Source organism: Pezoporus flaviventris, unplaced genomic scaffold (assembly GCF_033815535.1).
Source record: "Pezoporus flaviventris isolate CSIRO_AGI_PZ_B2104156 unplaced genomic scaffold, CSIRO_AGI_Pfla_v1 ptg000001l, whole genome shotgun sequence".
NCBI classification, from domain to species: domain Eukaryota; kingdom Metazoa; phylum Chordata; class Aves; order Psittaciformes; family Psittacidae; genus Pezoporus; species Pezoporus flaviventris.
In genome coordinates, this window is record NW_026892549.1 from 60,668,465 (window position 1) to 60,688,421 (window position 19,957).

Genomic DNA, 19,957 nt, shown 5'->3' on the forward strand with positions numbered 1-19,957 from the left:
ATTGTATGACTAAGGCTAGTTTGGGTGTAGTCTTTCAGGCACAGGCATGGGGATGAGATTATTAACCAAAAAAGCCAAAACAAAACCCCAAACCCCAAATACTTGACGTATATTTAACCACTCACCTGATTAACATGTGGAGTAATCACACAGTCTTCCTTTAGTTGCTCAAGATGACTGATAAGAAAGTTGCTTACACCAACTGATCTACACAAACCTATTGAGAAACAGAACAAGAAAAAAGTTTTGGGACAATCCTAACTAGTTGGGAGCACGAGTTGAAAACATATCACTTTCAAGAGACAAAATGACTGTATACATCATGTCTGTATTGCAAAACACTGCAAAGAAATTCAGACTGCCATCACCAAAATGTAGTTTGACAGTGTTATCTGAAAGCATGGTTCCCTCACAGTCACACTAGGAAATTATTTTATAATCTAAACACATTGGGAACTCCCCAGTGTATAAAAACTCCAGGCTAAATTCTGGGAAAGGCTAGTGTAGTGTAAGCAGAGAACAATTGGACTCCACCAGAATGAAAAGAAGGAAATGGTGTTCTGAGCGACCTGCCAAAACTAAAGTGGAACATTTGCTGAAGACTAATAAGGTGTGAGCAATACAACCCAAGGACATGCAGCCCAAATAAACCAAGTAGCACTGCTTTTATTTCTATTAGATCATTGTGAGATGCCACATAAATCGAAGTTTTTATGCTGAATTTAAGTGAGAAGTATCAAACAAGATCAAAAAAAAAGCTTAAAAATGCAGCTAGATTCCTCAGCTCCTGTTGACATGCAAATAAAGTTGAAAAGCACATAGGTGATAGGAAGGTTATTTTTTTACCATAAGCCATAAGTGTGCATTCATGTGTATAAATCAAGTACTGACAGTCCTGAAATCGGATATCTCCCTTCAAACCTCAGATACAACAAAGCACAACCCCCAGTACTGGCCTGAAACCACACCTCAACCTTGACTTAGACTGGGGAGTTTGATCCTTCTTCTGTGCTAAACACACGAGTAGGGAAATCAACTGTGGTCAGGCTAGGGGGGGTCTTCTTAGGCTGTGGATGCTGTGGACAATGAATCAGACTCATTTCTTCAGTATATGAACTCTGTCTTGATTGATATGATCTGTATTTCAATGTGTAACTGCAAATGGAAAGTGTCTCACTGTTGTTAATCCAGTAGTTGTGCCAGCCAATTCAATATGATGTATACACATATGCTCATCTATATATATGCACACAAATATCTATAGCAAAAAAAGAAAGGAATTAAGCCAAAGGTTATAATGTTATTTTTTCAGAGAGAAAAAAAAAAAAGCCTCATTGGGCAATTTCAGCCATTTGATGTCAAAGGAATGATTTCTGGACTGAAATTGCCGTCATTCCACAGTTAGAATCACCACTTTCCTGAGGTCAGTTGGGAACTATGTGGAGCTGCCTTGCTTTGAGTCCAGAATACAGACACATAATAAAAAGGACTTACTAATGCAACTGAGACACATGAATACATTAAAGGGAAGAACCTCAACTGCAACGAAAGATAAAGAAAATGTTGGCGCAAAATGCACTAACCATGTACTCATTCCTAAAATACATATGGTTTAAGTATAAAAAAAATAACTCCCAAGCAGACTATAAATTTGCATATAAGGAACTGAGCTATAAGATTAGAAAGTATCTTGAATTTGCAGGTTAGACTTACCTGGACAAAACAAAGACATTAAATTTTTCTAGTCTTCCATGAAATTCTGGGAGGGAAGTTAGAGTTTATTGCTAAGTATTGACAGGAGGCTGAGAACATTGGGGCTGTTCAGCCTAGAGAAGAGAAGCTGCGTGGAGATCTCAGAGCAGCTTCTGGTGTCTGAAGGGGGCTACAAGGATGCTGGAGAGGGACTCTTCATCAGGGACTGCAGTGATAGGACAAGGGGTGATGGGTTCACACTTGAAACAGGGGAAGTTCAGGTTAGGTCTAAGGCAGAAGCTCTTCCCTATGAGGGTGCTGAGGCGCTGGCACAGGGTGCCCAGAGAAGCTGTGGCTGCCCCATCCCTGGCAGTGTTCAAGGCCAGGTTGGACACAGGGGCTTGGAGCAACCTCCTCTAGTGGAAGGTGTCCCTGCCCGTGGCAGGGGGCTAGAACTAGATGATCTTAAGGTCCTTTCCAACCCAAACCAGTCTAGGTTTCTATTAAAAAATAAATAAATCAAGTTTTGCACCAGAAAAGGCACTAACCACAGAAATTCTGGCAATGTGTCTGCGAGGTTGCTTTCACATATTTTAGAAACGCAAGCAGATAAGATGCACAGCAGCAAAATCTGCACATATACTATCACTTTCAACATGGTTTCTTTGGTAGAATACAAAAGGATTAAAAAAAAAAAACATTAGCAACTCAAATGCTAGGCAGCTTTCCCTTACAGAAACGATCATTGTTCAAGATGTAGAACATAATTAGGTTATAACCTGCACTATGGTGATTTGCATAATTTGCGTGTAATCTGCCAGAAGGAGCAAAACCTCAGCTTTTGCCTTCTACTTACAAACAACCCCAGAGTGTCAACACTAATAAATCATTTATGCCAAAGAAGTCAGAAAAACACTTGCAGTTTTAATGGTGAACCAAAATATTGTACTCCATTGTTGAAAGCTAAGCACTTACAAACCCCATGCTGTTACTGCCCTGGAAGAATAAAGCTTTTATTTCCGGCTGAAATAAAACAAAACTCAAATCACAGGCATGAAATATAAAAGGGCTTATGAAACTTGTCCATTTTCACAGAAAGTTTCCTGTTTTTTTTCCCTTACAGTACACTCTAAGTTGCTTTGCTTCTAGCATACTTCTCACAGGAGATTTGAAAGTCTCTTCCACAGTCACACTGCATTCACACTGATAAGAAGTTTTTCATTCGATTTCCCAACAAGAAATTTCAGGTCAGTTATGTTTTGTATTAAAAGTCATACAAGAGGCTCCTACTAAAATCAGTACTCTGGGCATTCCTTTGTTTAGAGTGATGTCACACAAAGAAAGCTGAGGGAATACAATTAAAACATTCAATTTTCATTAAATCCACATATTTCATTTTGTTCAAGTTAGAACTCTTCACTTTAACTCCACTGCTTTCTTTTTTAGTTATAGTATAACAGATGAAAGTTAGTGTTTTGACTTTGGTATTCAATTACAATATAAAATACAATAAATATGAAAACAATTGCACAGCCTGACTGTATTTAAAAAAAATTATTTCAATGCATTCAATTCATGAATTCAAAACACTGGAAATTCCTGAAAAATAGAGCTGAAATCGGAATGAACAATCAATGGATGCTACTTGAGAGAACGGCTTTCATTTGCTGGATGCTCTGCATGACTAAATCTGGGAAGTCTACCTTAAAGCAAGAGATTTTAGAGATTTATTCCCACATTTATGTCTGATAGATTAATTCCTAAAAGTGAAGAATTAGAAAATGATGGATAAGAAAATGAAGGTCTAGGTAGCTTCTGGTCTGACAGACCAACCCTTGTAACTACGGAGGTCAAGCAAGATCCACAAAAGGATCACATCAGCAGTAGAAATAAAATTGCATACGGAGAGGTCTGTGTAAAATGGTCCTGACTCACCGCCTTGAAACCTCTCAGGGGAGAGGGGAGATGCACATTGCCTTACATTGTCTCTCTTGTGGAGCTCTGACAGAAGCAGGGTCCTCAGAGTTTGTACAACACATCTCAAAACCACCAGAATGCTCTTGAAAAGGAGGGAAGAACACCCCCACTTCCAATTTAATACCTGTTCAGTGTGCTTAAAAGCCCCATTTCACACAATTCAGGCACAAGCCATGCTGTGCTAGCAGGTGGTTTAAGTCTACAATTCTTTTTAACTTAACCAGTTTAGCTAGTCCCGAAGTTCACGTTTTCTGAGATAAGTTTGCAATGTGCTAGCTGCAAGCCTGGAGAAAGTACACTTAAAATATACATTTGTACTGTTTCATCTGAAACGTCACAGAGCTTCAACCCAAGGAGAGAAAGCATCCTCCTTATCTGCTGGAGGAAATGAGTGGTTTGGCCCCTGTGAAGCAGATTTTGAGACAAAGATGTTGCAGTTCCCCAGCAGCTCCCAAAGCTTACTGAGGCTTTGTCTTCCTCCTTGCAACTCTGCCTTTGCATGCTTGGAGCAAAAGCTGGCAACGATGCTTATGTTATGCATGCTAAAAACTGACTGACCACAATGGTGGAATGGAAATTTTCATCCAGCTTTGACAGACTATCATGAAGCTCTGCAAGACACATCTGAAAACATGTTGGCAAAAGAATGGTTGATTATAGTGGGGGGAAAAATAGCATCTTTTCTATTCTACACATAAAAATCTTGGCCTCCGCCACGATGGTAATTTCACCACACTGTATTATTCCCAGCTGCTGTGAAGCAACACATCATGCTAAGGGACTGGTTTGTAATACAGCTGTGTACTCAGCTTAAAGCATTTTTATGGCAAGCTAGAGAATGATTGGGTATTTTTTCCTTTACTTAGAATAATATCAAATTATGCAAGTTTGATGGGCACTGGCTGGTCTTGCAGAAACAAAAAAGCATAAATATACTGTCTTGGCACCACAACATTGTTTTAGTACAATAGCGAGCCTTATCTTTCTCTAGCACTACTGTGGACTTTTATCAAACTTCTAAATACCCTCTGGAATATTAAATGGACAAAGTTCAGATCCAAAAGGGGTTCTTTTACAATGACAAAACTGGATACTGGGTTTGTGGAGCCCATTTTCCTCCCCCTCCCCGCTGCTCTACATGAGTCAGAGCAAGGGAGAATTCCCACGTCCAGCGAACAGTGCCTATTCTGTGAGATCTTCTATTCAGGCCACAGAATAAAAACACAAATGGATCCACTTCTCACAAGAGGTCAACTGCAGTAACTGTGTCATTATTCAAGGAGGTTACACAGGTTGGTAAGGTCCATATTCTCTCTGATACACTAAAATTGTCTCCATGGGTAAGCAGTATTACTCAGGGAAACTATACAAGATTTGATTTCATCACAGCTTGCTAAATCAAAGCTGTAGGCTAAGTGCGTCCCACATGCAGACTGCAAGCCAAAGCCTTGATAAAATAAAGCAACTGACTCTTAGACAGAACCAGGAAGGAATTAAGTTTTAAGTCTATGAAATAACACTTGCTGCCTTGTCACAGACTGAAAAACATTGATACCAAAAGGTAAAGTGTCCTTACTAAGAGACACAGGAAGTCTGAGGCAAAACTGAAAACACACAAAACACAAAAATCATGCTTCTGTCCCCAAAGGATTTCTTTTTCTCCTATTCATTACCACAGTACAGGTGCTCATTCAACCTAAAATTACTTTCCTGCTATCACAATTCCATTATCATTACTCCTGCTAGAGATCACCTGTGAACCACGATGGACTGTGAGGACCACAAGAGAGGAGGCATGGCTTTTTGAACTAGGGCACTTTTTGACTCCTCTATCAGAGAGGATGATGACTCCCAACTGACACAAAGTACAGCAACCTGCCTGATGTCAATAAGCAATACTGATTTACAATAGCTGAGTAGCTAGGGCTTAAATTCAACATATACAAAACAGATAAATGACGCTTTTCCCCCAAATTATGTACACGATTTATTGAAACAAGGAGTGATTTGGGACAGGGACTTTCCTTTGAAATGTATTTCAACATTCCCTCCTTCCCAAGAGTTCTTGTGTTCATATCAGGACCCCTAGGCACTTCTGTGCACCTACACAATCATTTGCTTTAAGTAAGCTAAGCAAAAAGATTTATCTACATTTTTGACAAAAAGGTTTCAATTGCTAGTAGAAAAAGCACAAACAACACACTGTAATAAATCATAAAAGAAAGAAGTCTGAGAGCTTATTTTTGCACTTAGAGTTACCCGTAAAGTCCTTAAAATTAAGAGAAAAAGAAAGAGCAAAACATAACAAATGAGGTTAATCCAAGCTTAGATTTGTTCCCCTTTTTATGTCTGCACCAAAATGACTTACTGCATGGCAATTTCTTATTCTTAAATAAGACACTGAACATTATGAGAAGACTTCTTTATGATCTCTAACTTAGAGATGTGTAACTTTTTTTTTCCTGCATGCATCTTAATCACTGTCTGATCTGGCCAACAGGGTGTGGTGCAACCAACATCCTCACCAACTGCAATACCTTCAGCCCATGAAAACATCTCTGAACTGTGTTTCTGCTCATGAGAAGCCCAAGAGACTTCTTCATCTCTACAGAGAGAATACTACAGACAACGTGAAAAAGAGACTTGCGTTGCTATGAAAATTAGTTACTTGCTTTTACTTATTAAAACTTTATATGAACACACATTCACATAGGACATAGGCTGGACTTCTACCAGCCTAAAGCCTCAGAAGACATTTTGTGGAGCTGTGACACTAATGTTTGTATTCATCATTTGACAATATGAGCATAGATTTAAAGTATTTTTTCAGCAGAATAAAAGCAGAATGTGTCATCCAGAATGGATGCACTAGAAATTTGTGTCACCTACTCAAAAGCTGTATTTGGTTTCCTGAACTCTCACTCATACTTTTAAGAACTGATAGAAAAAGGAGGAAGAAAAGATTCTGAGTGAACTGATCTATGCCCAAAGATGAAAAGGATAAGACTATTGTAAAGGTTGGTTAGATTTCTTCTCTCACTTGGAATTAGGAAAACCATAATTTTTTTCCAAGAACATGGTGACATGGCTTCAAATAAAAGAATTTCTGTTACTTTATGGGTCTGGTCAAATCATACAAAAAGACTATTAAACTAACATATTAATAGAATAATTGTATTTATTTTGAAGAGCATTTCTCTATGTTTAACAAAATCCTTAATGTTAAGACATTAAGGAATTTCTGACACAAGTATCACTATTCCATGTAAGCATAAACTGCACTGCTTACACTAAAAAGATAAGCAAGATATTCTACTCTTAGTATAATAGCCCTGAGCCCCAATGGGATCTGAACCCAGAACTACCACCACTTTGCCACTCTTGCCAACTGCAAGCAAAAATTGGCTGAAGGCCCTCATTCTTCCCAGCATTTTGAGATAGAAGGACAAGTAATCATGTGCATGTGTGTGTACGGAAAGCTTGCCGAGATGATGGGCTAGCCACAATGCCAAAATCAAGGTCATTTAAGATGCTGCATATGGAAAGGATCATTTTGCTAGGAACAGACCAATTACCAGGAGCATATATAATGACTATTCATGATGTCAAAGCAGCTTGCCACACTGCTTTCATCTGCCAGCACACAAATGCCTGTACTGGAATGTTGCAGCTGTCAAGGGAATATATGACTCAATGTATGTATCTTGGAAGGGGTTCTGTAGGCAGTCTGGCCTCTGTCTTGAGGTATTGGAGGGGATAATTTCACAAAATGATAACATATGAGACCACAAAACTTCCACCATAGTCTTGATATTACAAGAATCCTAGTTGACTTCAGCTGTTACAAGAGAACGAACCAGTTATTATATACAAATGTCTCACTGACCAACATGAAGATTGTTTTTTCTCCCTCTTTTCCTCAGCACTGTTTATCCCGTAACTCTTTAGAGGAAAATGTGCATCTAGAATCCTCTGCCCCTCACCACTTCAGTACACATGGAAGCTTCTTGGCTGTGACTGAGACCTTAAGACAGACGGACACAGATCAATGGAGTCACCCGGCTCCTGTGACCATCAAGCTGGAGCAGATTAACAAGTCACACAGGATGCAATTAAACCAACAACAATCAACCAAAGCCAAACAAATAATCCAAATGCTACACTCAGCATTTAAAGAAACTAATTCTTGAAACTGCAATTTTGTCCTCAGCTAGTAGAAACCTGCTGAATATAAGAACTTTCCTGCTATGACTCAAAGTACCAGCTAGGTCTATCAGAAGCCACCCAGCATTTATAAATAGGAGTCTTTAGGGTAGGTAGTGCCTTTACCCTGTTCCGTCAGGTACACACAACAATTCTATAAACAGTAAAGACAAGTATAATTCTCCTCCCCCATTCACTTGTTCCTAACTCTGCAGGGACTGATCAGTGGCAACTGCTGCAGTTCCTGATGAGCTTTTCCATTGGAAAACCTTCCAATCACTTGGGCTGGCTGCTGAGGCCAGGTGCAGAATTCTGCTCCCAAGCTACCACAACAGATGGCACAATTCCCTCTGGAAGCAAGGTCGGGGATAAACGCATGCAAATCCCAGGGTCTGAAGACTTAGGGAACACAACAGACTGTGAGACAAAATAGAAGTCTCTGCACTGAATCCTTTCTTAACCAGCATATGAGTATCTCATGAATCAAGCAGTGTTTTAATTCATTAGCTCAATGAATAATGTTCTATTATACTTTCTATGAGATTTGGGCAAATTTACATAGAATTCATAAGTTTTGGTTCATGTTATGGAATGATACAATTGCTATGGGCTCGTATATCTATATCTACCTTTGCTGACCAGGACTGCGTGACATTTCTCTGGAAAGGTATAATGGAAACCAGCAAATGCAATGACTGGGAAAGATGCTGGTACAACTTTCAATGGACTCTAAAAGCATACTGAAGGATTTAGACAGGAGAAAATAAAAGATCAGCATGTTTACCTCATCTTTTATTAACCTCTGCTTTATGACTCTATAGCTCAAGGGTAAACCAGAAAGACACAGGACCACAGTCTAGACACAACCCAAAGGGATTAAGACACCTAAAGTGTGTAAAACTTTGGGGGCATATTATTTATTTTAACACAGATAATAAATGTATTCTGCCACAGTGTTACAGTGAAGAACAAGAGTGGCTTCAGAATCCCCTAAAAACAAAGAAAGAATCTCCCATAAACCAAAAAACAAAAAAAAAAACAGGACTGAAAACAGGAACCAAGGGCTACCTGAACCAATGTCAAGTTCAGAGAAGACAACTCACCTGTTTAGTATAGAACTTACCATTTTTTCCCTCAATAAAGGTTTTTTTTTTCCTTAAATAAGGATTTTGACCAAATCCTCTATTTGATTCATACCAAGGCTAACATGTTGCTCACATTACACATGGCAAGTCACATAAAGATATGCAGCAACTGATCAGTCTTCGGTGGAAAGTTTAGTGGTTAACCATGCAAACAAATTCTTTCCCATTTTCCTCAGGGATCATTGCATTTCCATCTCCAGAGTGGGTAACATCTGTGTGTTATTTCAGTAACACGTAGTTACGGTCAGCACATCCAGAGTCTGTATCTCCTAATGCAAAACTGTGAATGTTAATGTTCTAAGGTACTTGATTCAATCAGACTAATACATTTTTCTTCCCCTGGAGATGATCTAACAGGTAATTTAGACAACCAGAGCTGGAAAACTTAGGCTTAGCTAAATTAATCAGAAGTCTACAGAATGCTTACACTCAGAAAAAGACTGAGGGTAGCAACATGCAAACTGACAAAATCATTGAAGAAATGCAATTGCAGGAAAAATAACTATAACCTGGGATGTCTGTAAGGTGGTATCAAGCATAGGAATAAAAAATAAAAGGAATCTTTTGTCTGCCTGTGAGGCAGTGTCACACTGGAAAATCACTGAATAGCTCAGTCTTTCCCATTAGGAAGATATATATAGAGAGAAAGTTGTGTAAGACACAGAAGATCACAAACACACATGAAAAAGCAGAATAAAGGTAATAGAAGTAATAATAGGTGAAAACACAACCTGTTTGGAGCAAATTAGAAGCTAGGCACAAATGACATGCACTAACTTAAATACTCATCAGAAAACACTTCTCAATGGCAGGATTAAGCACCTTGTCAAATAATTCTTGGAATTAAAAGTCACTGACACTTTGAAATAAGAGGTTGGTGTAGTGTTTCTTTAAAGACTGACTGTTGTAATCCCTTACACAGACAGAAACACTTCTTGCAACTTCCCTTATGCTTAATATAAAAAGCAAGAACAACAGATGTATCAAAAATCATTTACTTCTGTGTTTCCAGAGGCAGACCAAAAGGAACGGAAGGCTTGAAGCATAAGAGAACAGGTTTTTATCAGTGCTCTGATAAAACTGGCAGTGTCACACAACCTGTAATTGCCTTTGTACAACTCTCTGCTATAATCACTGTTTCAGTAACTCTGGGTTAATGCATACACTACTTAAGCCAAGAAATCTTCTCCCTGCCTAGGGAAGGAAGTTATAAAGAGGGAGGCGAACTTTGTCCAAGCACTGCATGACAGGATCTTCTTTTACAAAGCTATTTCTAATACTAGCGCATAGTTCAGGAGCAAAATCCTCCTCTTAAATCTACATGATGAATTTTGATTGGGGCAGTCTACTCTTCCTATTGCTACAAACATAAACTGAAAATAATAAACTGAGAACATTGGGGCTGTTCAGCCTGGAGAAGAGAAGCTGTGTGGAGACCTCAGAGCAGCTTCCAGTGTCTGAAGGGGGCTGCAAGGATGCTGGAGAGGGACTCTGCATCAGGGACTGTAGCAACAGGACAAGGGGTGATGGGTTCAAACTGAAACGGGAAGTTCAGGTTAGATCTAAGGCAGAAGTTCTTCCCTGTGAGGGTGCTGAGATGCTGGCACAGGCTGCCCAGAGAAGTGATAAATGCTTCATCCCTGGCAGTGCTCAAGGCCAGGTTCAAAAGAGCCTTGGGCAACATGGTTTAGTGTGAGGCGTCCCTGCCCATGGAGGGGGCTGGAATTGGACGACATTAAAGTCCTTTCCAACCCAAACCGTTCCATGATTCTATGACTCTATTCTATGAATTTTGCAGTGCACCAAAAATCAAATGGACCATTAGCAGAACTTGAGAGAATACCTCCCTTGATTTCCTTTTTTTCCCAAAAATGTTAGTACTAAGAATACTCAGTTGAGTATTTATTTCTCATATAGCCATTTTGTTTTGTTGACTTTTTCTAAAACACAAATGTGTACCACAATATGTGGCAAATTGGAAAACAGCATCATACAGTTAAGAAAATAAATCTAAAGGAAGTAAAATTTAGCATGAGTTATACTTAAAACAAGAACAGGCTACTACAAAGATGTTCTATAGTAGCATATAGATTTCAATGTTATCTGTGGATTTCCTCAAGAAAGGGTGTACACCATCATGGGCAGAATTTGGCAATGTATTATCTACAATGTATTATTTACAAGCAACACAAACATATTCAACTTACCAAAAAGATCTACATAATTTGCACCCTCAACTCAACTGAAACACAAACCTCCAGTTCAAATTACATTGTTTAACATCTGCATGAATTCCCCAATTCTATGAATTCCAAAATGTTCTGTAATTCCTTCTGCTAAAATAGGTTTTCACTATTTTATCACCTTTCTCATAGAGCTCCTCCATTGCTCTCCAGGTTTCAGCTCGGACCTCTCGATTGCTTTTACCAGGAACTTGCGCATCAGGCCAGTGTATTAAATAAAGATCTAAAAAACAAACAGAACCAGACTACTTTTCAGTGTCATAAAATTATAGCAAACCATGTGAAACAGCATTTTTCCTTCATAATGGCGTCTAGCATATCATCATCAAAATAGTTACAATTACCACTCCATGTTCATTACTTTATACATCCATTTATTTTTAATCAATGCAATCTACAACATCTCATTAACAACTAAAGGTAGAAGAAGCTGCACATGTGCCACATGCTTAGGTCACTGTAATCCAAATTTCATGGTCACATATTCAAGCTTTCAACACATAAGAAGCCCCATTTAAATCAAAGGGATTTTGGTCACTGGAATTAAGGCTGGAACACTGCTGAAGGGCCACAAGTCCTGAAGTTTTATGTAGACAGACTGAGAACATTGGGGCTGCCCAGTCTAGAGAAAAGAAGCTGCGTGGAGACCTCAGAGCAGCTTCCAGTGTCTGAAGGGGGCTACAGGGATGCTGGAGAGGGACTCTTCATCAAGGACTGTAGTGATAGGACAAGGGGTGATGGGTTCAAACTGAAACAGGGGAAGTTCAGGTTAGATCTAAGGCTGAAGCTCTTCCCTTTGAGGGTGCTGGCACAGAGTGCCCACAGAAGTTGTGAATGCTCCTATCCTGGCAGTGTTCAAGGCCAGGTCAGACAGAGCCTTGGGCGACATGGTCTAGTGTGAGGTGTCCCTGCCCATGGCGGGGGTTGGAACTGAATGATCTTAATGTCATATAACTGAGACCAGTCTGGGACCCTATGATTCTATGAAGATAAATCTGTTTGGCAGTTCTGTAGGTATTTCATACAAATTCAGCAGTGGGTTCTGGATTTACTTTCTAAAGAATACTTCTGTTACAAAATTTCTGTTGGAAATCACAGCACATTTGTTCATGCACCGGTTTTTTGCTAAAATTTTTTGCCAGCAGATATTAAGGGAACAAGCTTGTGCTTTACTGCATTTTATGAAATATTAGCACAGTTTCAAACAGAAGCAATATTTCCTGCTGATGAACTTATCCAAGCAGCTATAGAAACTCGCTGTCTCCATGCAAGAAAAGATCATCCAAGCATTTTCAACATAAATTAAAACAGAGACATTTACATCTATTGGAGTCAGAGTTCCAAAATTGACAGGATCTGTAACTCCTTTATAAATCTGCAGACAACTTTAATGAGAAACTTTGGAGCTACTTTGAACACAATTACATTACTTTCCAAATTGTAACTGCAGATGTAACAGGTAACTGGAGGCATCCCAGTCAAAAAGTGCTGCTCTTTGCTGCATAGCTTAGTCTGACAGAAAACAGGAAAAGGAAATAAACGCATGACTGAGATGTACACCGTTGTCTGTCTTTGTGCTCTACAGTATTCCTTTTTTGGCATTTCAGACACAGAGTTAAGAACTAAAAGCTACGCAGAGTTTTTTGTTCTCCAAATGCATCACACTATTCATTCACAGCCCCTCTTTGAGAAAACACAGATCCTCTGCCCTATTTTTCTTTTATTCACATTTAAGGACTGCACTAAAGCTAACAATACCATTGGGCTGCTATTGTAGCTTTCCACCCCTCTAAATAAAAATTCACCCCTGGTTTAGGAGGAAAAGGGAACGTGAAATTCACTATAATACAACAGCTCCTATTTGGATCCCTCACTGTCATACGGTTAAAGAGAGTATTTTGCTCAGACTAAGAATTTAATTAGAACAGTACAGAGTTTTGTACAGTAACATACATTATAGGATGTATAAAAAAGAATAATTTTGGATGGTCACCAAAATCATGAGCTTTGCACTTTCTGATATCAATAACCCATTCAACTTTTAAACACAACTGCTCACACAAGAATATATCACTGATCTGTAATGATCTGCAGCATCTGGATTTATGTCCCATTAATAGAGAAAGTTGCTCATTGGTTGCCCTTATATACATAAAATCCTCTCCTAATTTAGAAAACAAGCAGACTTGTTCATCACTGAGCTGTGAATAATTGCTTCTTCTTTAATTGCTCTGAAAAAAAAATTGTATTTGTTAAGAATAAATAATATATGGCATCGGAATAAATACCAAGTTCTGTGGCATTCAGCAAAACCTAATACTGGGATCTTGATTGAAGCACTTGGGAAGGTTATGTTAAAAATCTCAGGACCAGTCTAATTCTGTTGCCAAGAAAGTCTCTTCCAAAATTTCCACTGACTTACATTAGGCGCAACCCCAAGAATTAGCATTAGGAATTGCTAATACCAAGCGTTCAATTTGATCCACGGTTATGTATGTGCCATTGACAGTACTTACTGCCAGAGAGTGCCAGGCCTTAATTTAAACTTTTTTGCTTGGATAAAGCAAATGTCATATGTAAGTTATTAGTATATGATGCCTCACATAAAAATGGGAGAATTACATATCTTTAATTGCTGTTTGTTATGTTCTCCAAATCAGACTAATAACAACTGCTTTAACTATGCAAAAACACATCGTATAACACTAACAAAAAATAATCATTAACTTCAGTGGAATTTCACCAAAAGCTACTTTTCCAAAAGAAAAGTATTCAGTTAGACATCACAGCATGCAAATGTTCACAGAAATAGCTACATCCTGGATTTCTAAAAAGATGCTTTGTACTCAGCCCAAGAAACAGGAGCACTCTCAGAAGAATGACTTTTAAAAGATTTGATAACGGAAAGATCTCTGGCCTTGGGTATTTAAAAACATGCAGTACATCAGCCTTCCCTGTGTTAATGCCTGAGACCTCCTCAGCGTGAATACAATGAGTTGTTGGTCCTTTATTTTAGGAAGGCAACGTTATCAGGTTGTGATGTCCATATCACACTATGATGTTTATTTTAATTTATGCTTTTTGTTGAAGCGGTGTTCAAGGCCAGGCTGGACAGAGCCTTGGGTGGCATGGTTTAGTGGGAGGTGACCCTTCCCACGGCAGGGGGGGTTGGAACTAGATGATCTTAAGGTCCTTTCCAACCCTAACTATCCTATGATTCTATGAAATAAAAATTACTTCCCCATTAGAAATCTACACATTTAGGGCTAGAATAGTATCTTAAAAGTCCAATCCTCCTGACCGCAAGAAACGTTCATGAAAGATGTGAGGCAAAGGTACCTTATCTCAGAGATAAATGAGTAGTAGTCCACCAGTCACACACAAACCACCCCAGCCCAGCTACAAGTGGAAGGAATACAATGTACCTTGCAACAAGCAATGGAAATCAACTAAGCAGTGCTAATTTTAAACTGGGATTTGCTTACTTCTATTGAATCTGGTAGAAACCTTTTCATAATACTTGTAGGCCAAGAACAGCAGTGAGCACCTCATAAACCCAGGGCTACAATTTCATTTTCATATTCACACCTACACCCACACTCTTGCTTAAAATATTTCCCCTCCTGAGGGACGACAAGAACAGAAACACTCTTATTTGGATTTTGGAGGCAAGAAATTAGTTTTAAACTGTTTATCAAAATAGCTTCAGGTGCTAGTAATCAAGAAATGTGGAACTTGATCACTGGAGGTGTTTAAGAACGGGTTACATTTCTATGTGTTGGGAACGATGGGGTTGTGCCTTGTAGGTTGGATAGAGTAACCAATACTTTGAGACGTCTTCCAACCATTTTGTAAAATAATCTCAAACCCAAAACCCCGCAGTGACTCACAGTATCAGGATGTGCTTGAGAAAGAAGAAAAAAAATCTCCAAATATTCACAATCAATTTCTATATTTACCAGCTTTTTAAATCACTCTTTATCATCAGGCTGTAGCGGTGCAGTGGTTAGGGAGGGCCTGAAGTTCATTCAAATGTCAAAACACTGCTGCAGGAAAACTAAAATTAACATGTGAACTGCTCACACACATTTAAAACAGTGCGGCTTATTGCTTCTCAGCTGCAGCACCTACAATCAATACAGTTCTTAACTTGAATGGACAGGGACATTTTACACATTTAAAAGCCAACAGCATGTTGTCACGGAAATAAAAGTGTGCAATTCTACTCCTAATACAATTCCTAATACAGTATTAAAAATAGAGCTAAAATTCGCTAGAACAAGCCTAGTTTTGAAGAGCAAGCCCTGACTCATATCAAACCTACAAGCAAAAGTCTATTTTTCAATGTTTTGCAGAGTTATCTCAATGCGGTGCTTGTGTTTTCCCTGCTTTTCTCAACTGTCACTGCATTTAGCATGTACATGATGATTTTTCTCACCTGCCCCACCTCTTTTAAATTCCACTGGAACAAGGATCGATGTGAAGCAACCTCCAGTGTGTTCCGAATTATATGCAATCTGAACTGGCTGTATTAACATCATTCATGTGATTTATCCAGTACACTGAATATGCTGATAGAGCATTTGTCCAACTCCAGTTGAGGATTTGTGATAGGTCACATCTGCCTGGATGTGACAGGCTCTGAAGAGTCAAAAGGAAAATCAAATTGTTTATGAATTCAGTAACCCACAAATCACATTCAAGAAGAAATTACTTTGGAAGATTGATCCAAACCCCAAGGAATGTGTTCCACTAGTGCCAAACCTTGAAGATTTGCTGCCATTTCATATTGGTTTACAGTGACTGCTGCTTGAGGACCACATTTAGAAATTGCAAGGAGCAGAATATCTGTTACAACCACTGCCCACAGCTAATATAAATTTCCAGCTCCTCATGGATATAACATCTACTGACTCCCAATAAAAATCCCGGAACAGTGCTCTCCTAATACCATTTGCTCAAAAACTGTTTATGAAAAGGTTTCATAACAGTATTTTACATGGAACACTTCTCTTAAAAGGCTGTGGCTGCTTCCAACAGTTCATCTGTCTCAACAAGTGTCATTCCATATACTGCTAATGCTCAGATTTATCAATTCCTATGATTATTTCCTAAGTCTCTTAACTCAGTTTGCATGGATGGACTGGGTAGCCCATAACACTCCTCAAGAAAATTAACAGGACCTTTCCTGGAACAAATTGCTTAGCTGCGCATTTAGCTGCCAGGCCTCCTACAGCTTTTTCTTTTTGCAGTCTTCTGAATGACAAACTTTCCCTCCAACATAAAGGTCCAGCATCCTACATCTATTATTTAGGATCTTTCCATTTTCTATATGAACCATGTCTCTTTAGGGAAATGCTGTAAACTTGCACATATTTGGTTAATACCATAGAATGAAATCAAGAAATTCTGATTTAGGTACATTTCACCTACCTATTTCACATTCCTATTTCACAGAAAAACTGCCACCTTTAACACATACTTATAACTAAGGAATTCACTTTCCTAAATGAGCTTGGGCACAAATTGCCCTGCTATTACCAGATCTTTTCTTATCATGGATTTCATGTCCACTCTATGGTATAGACTACACAGCAGAAGAGGGACACAAAGTGCAGGAGCAAATTAGAACAGAGCTAGGATATCTAAGCTTAATTTTACAACCTTGTAACATCTTCAAACCAATCTTCTGCATTACTGTTAACTTTTATTATACCTGTGATAAGGCTCAATTTCCCACAAAAAGCTCTTATGCTAAGCATTCTTTAAACACTTCAGAAGTTTATATTTCAAGATACTGCCACTTTTTGCTTGAAAATCCTTCAAACAGCAGCTTCCAGCTGAGTACTTTCAGACAGAAGTTCAGGACTCCCTATAGCATGATGGGAAGAGTGGGGCTCATGGAAAAGGAGCTGGGGGTGCTGACTGACAGAGCTGAACATGAGCAGCTTGTGCCCAGGCAGCCAGGAAGCCACCAGCATCCTGGCCTGTATCAGCACCAGTGTGGCAACAGGGCCAGGGCAGGGACTGTGCCCCTGCACTGGGCACTGGTGAGGCTGCACCTCAAATCCTGTGTTCAGCTCTGGTCCCTCACTACAAGAGAGACATTGAGGTGGTGGAGCCAGGCCAGAGAAGGGCAACGGAGCTGGTGCAGGGCCTGGAGCACAAGTGTGATGGGGAATGGCTGAGGGACCTGGGGGGTTCAGTCTGGAGAAGAGAAGGCTCAGGGGGGACCTTATCGCTTCCTACAACTGCCTGACAGGAGGATGGAGCCAGGAGGGGCTGGACTCTGCTGCCAAGGAACAAGGGATGGGACAAGAGGAAACGGCCTCAAGCTGCACCAGGGGAGGTTTAGATGGAGCTGAGGAACAATTCCTTCCCCACAGGGTGCTCAGGCATTGGAACAGGCTGCCCAGGGCAGTGCTGGAGTCACCGTCCCTGCAAGTGTTCACACACCCTGGAGACGAGGCCTCAGTGCCATGGGTTAGTGGTGGCCTTGGCAGTGCTGGGGAGCAGTTGGACTGGGTGAGCTTAAAGGTCTTTTCCAACTTAGTGGATCCTTTGATTCTGTGACTCTGGGGTTTCTGTGAACCCCATGAAACACACCATGTATTGCACCTCCTGTGAAGGTCTTTTTCACCAGCATATATAAACAGAGAACTCTTTCACACAAGTGCTATCATACTATGTTTAACAAAAATAGTCTGTGGAATTGATCCAACGGAGATTAAACTCAAGCAGACAAAACCGTTACTCCACTTGCCATCTCATCCTTCTTGTGGAGGTCACCATCCTCATTGACAGAGCAATGAAATGCACATGAAGTACTTCCTAAGCCATCACAGATCACAAATCGTCAAGTTAAAGGACTTGACAAGTTAAAGCTGAAGCCACCATTGATTTAGGTCTCCATGTCAGACTAGGTGGTGGCTCAGGAAAAGCTTTATAAATTTTTCATCTCCACATCAGTGGGAGGAAGGTAAGGAAGAAGGGAAGACAGATGAGGCTATAAAGAAGGAAAAAAAACTATGTATGTTGCAAATTGCATGGGCAGTTGTAATACTTAATTTGTCTTGGTAGTGTGAGGAAAAAAAGTCTCATAGCTGAACATACATGACAAACTGAAGTTCTGTTTATGTCAGTCCCAGGATCCATTCAAATGGTGACAGTATTTCCACATTTCTTGCTCTCAGGTATTTTTTCTGTGTTTCACATATTTCTGCTGAGCAGCAATATGTAAACTGAGTATTTGTGTGAGCACCTACTTTAATCAGCCTACTACCTGAGAAAATAAAAGGAAATCACTGAAAATTAATTCCTGGAAGGGAGTCAAGCTTTCATCTCATCAACATTCAGCACCAGTGCCATAGCAAGCAGAAAAAAGCAAGCAAACACAAAACATAAGCAGCAGAAAGCAGGGAGGAGGAAACATGTTATTTCTTAATTTAGAAGAGAAAGTCAGCACTTGAAACTTTGCCTATGAACTTCTCCTTGTAGTGACCTGTATTTGCACAAGACAGACAAAAAGAGATTTCATTTCATTTTGCATTATTCTGTACCTGGGCAGGAAGTTAAAGGATACAATACCAGAAAGAATTAAACCAAAAATGTGCATATAAATATCTCAGTCTAACAGATACAGGGTTGTTTTCCCCTTCATCTTACAAAGCACCCAAGCAAAAAAGCCAGTGAATACAGCACATGACTGCCATTAATATTACATGCCATTAATCCTGCAAGATACGTACGTCACAAAAGCTGTTCACTTCTTCTTTAAAGTGTATTTGTGTATGGTAACAGGGGGACAGGGTGAAGAAAGAAGCAAAATGAGGGTTTTCAGGACACTGACAGATAATGTCTGGCTGTTAGGTCAATTATTTCTGAATTATCAGCATAAACACTATCTTCACCAACATCACTGTTTTAGATTATTACTTTAAGTTTATATTCCTCTCCCTCAACTTTCTTTTTATTGCTCCAGCTGGGGAAGAAGCAGCAAAAGCTTTTAAGAAACACCATGTTTATTTTGATCAGGTACCTCCTCTCCCATGAGCTATTGCAAAGAATTAATCAGTGTCATTATCGCAACTCTTTGCCTGTCTAATAAGGGAGTTCCAACATCACATCTTGGACTATGAGAAGTTTATAATCAGGGTAAGTTTCAAAGTGTGTAAGTCTAATCCAGTGCTACTTAGATTTAGTCTTCTAAAGGCTTGTAGATACTGCTAACATTTTCCCTGCAGTATATTGCAGCAAACCAAGACAAAGGCAGTTACTGAGACTTTTTAAAAGTTAAGAAACCTACAAAACAAGTTTTAGAAAGGAATCCCATTCCTTGAGATCTAACAGACCACAGAAGAATTTAGGTATTTTTGTCTCTCTGTTACTAATAAATTATCAGAAAGTTTATGAATCCTTTCAGGTGTTTTTAGCAAAATAGATGAAAGTCATGTAGTGGTTCCTCACACAATCCCAGAGTGGTTTGTGTTAGAAGGGACCTTAAAGCTTATCCAGCTCCAACCCCTGCCACAGGCAGGGACGCCTTCCACTAGAGCAGCTTGCTCCAAGCCCTGTTCAACCTGGCTTTACAAAAATACCTTGATCTGTTGTAAAATATTTGCAGTAAGGAAAAATTCCGTGCTTTCTACTGTACGCATGTGAACTTCCTAGAGAACAAACAGAACAAGGTATCTGCGA

General features: G+C 39.5%; 1 protein-coding gene across 10 annotated transcripts in view; it reads right to left on the minus strand.

Annotated features, from left to right (window-relative positions):
- LOC133273217 (uncharacterized oxidoreductase ZK1290.5-like) overlaps nt 1-19,957 on the minus strand; it is a 52,497-nt gene that overhangs the window by 17,340 nt on the left and 15,200 nt on the right. For 9 of the 10 annotated variants that reach the window (XR_009744668.1, XM_061461402.1, XM_061461435.1 and 6 more), the window contains exons 3-4: nt 11,382-11,483; nt 126-217 (exon numbers count right to left, since the gene is read on the minus strand). Coding sequence is in view for 9 of the 10 variants with exons in the window: in XM_061461402.1 (XP_061317386.1) it covers nt 126-217; nt 11,382-11,483 (194 nt within the window). In the remaining variant the exon portion in view is untranslated. The remainder of the gene's footprint in view (nt 1-125; nt 218-11,381; nt 11,484-19,957) is intronic. The other variant, XM_061461468.1, reaches the window with a different exon arrangement.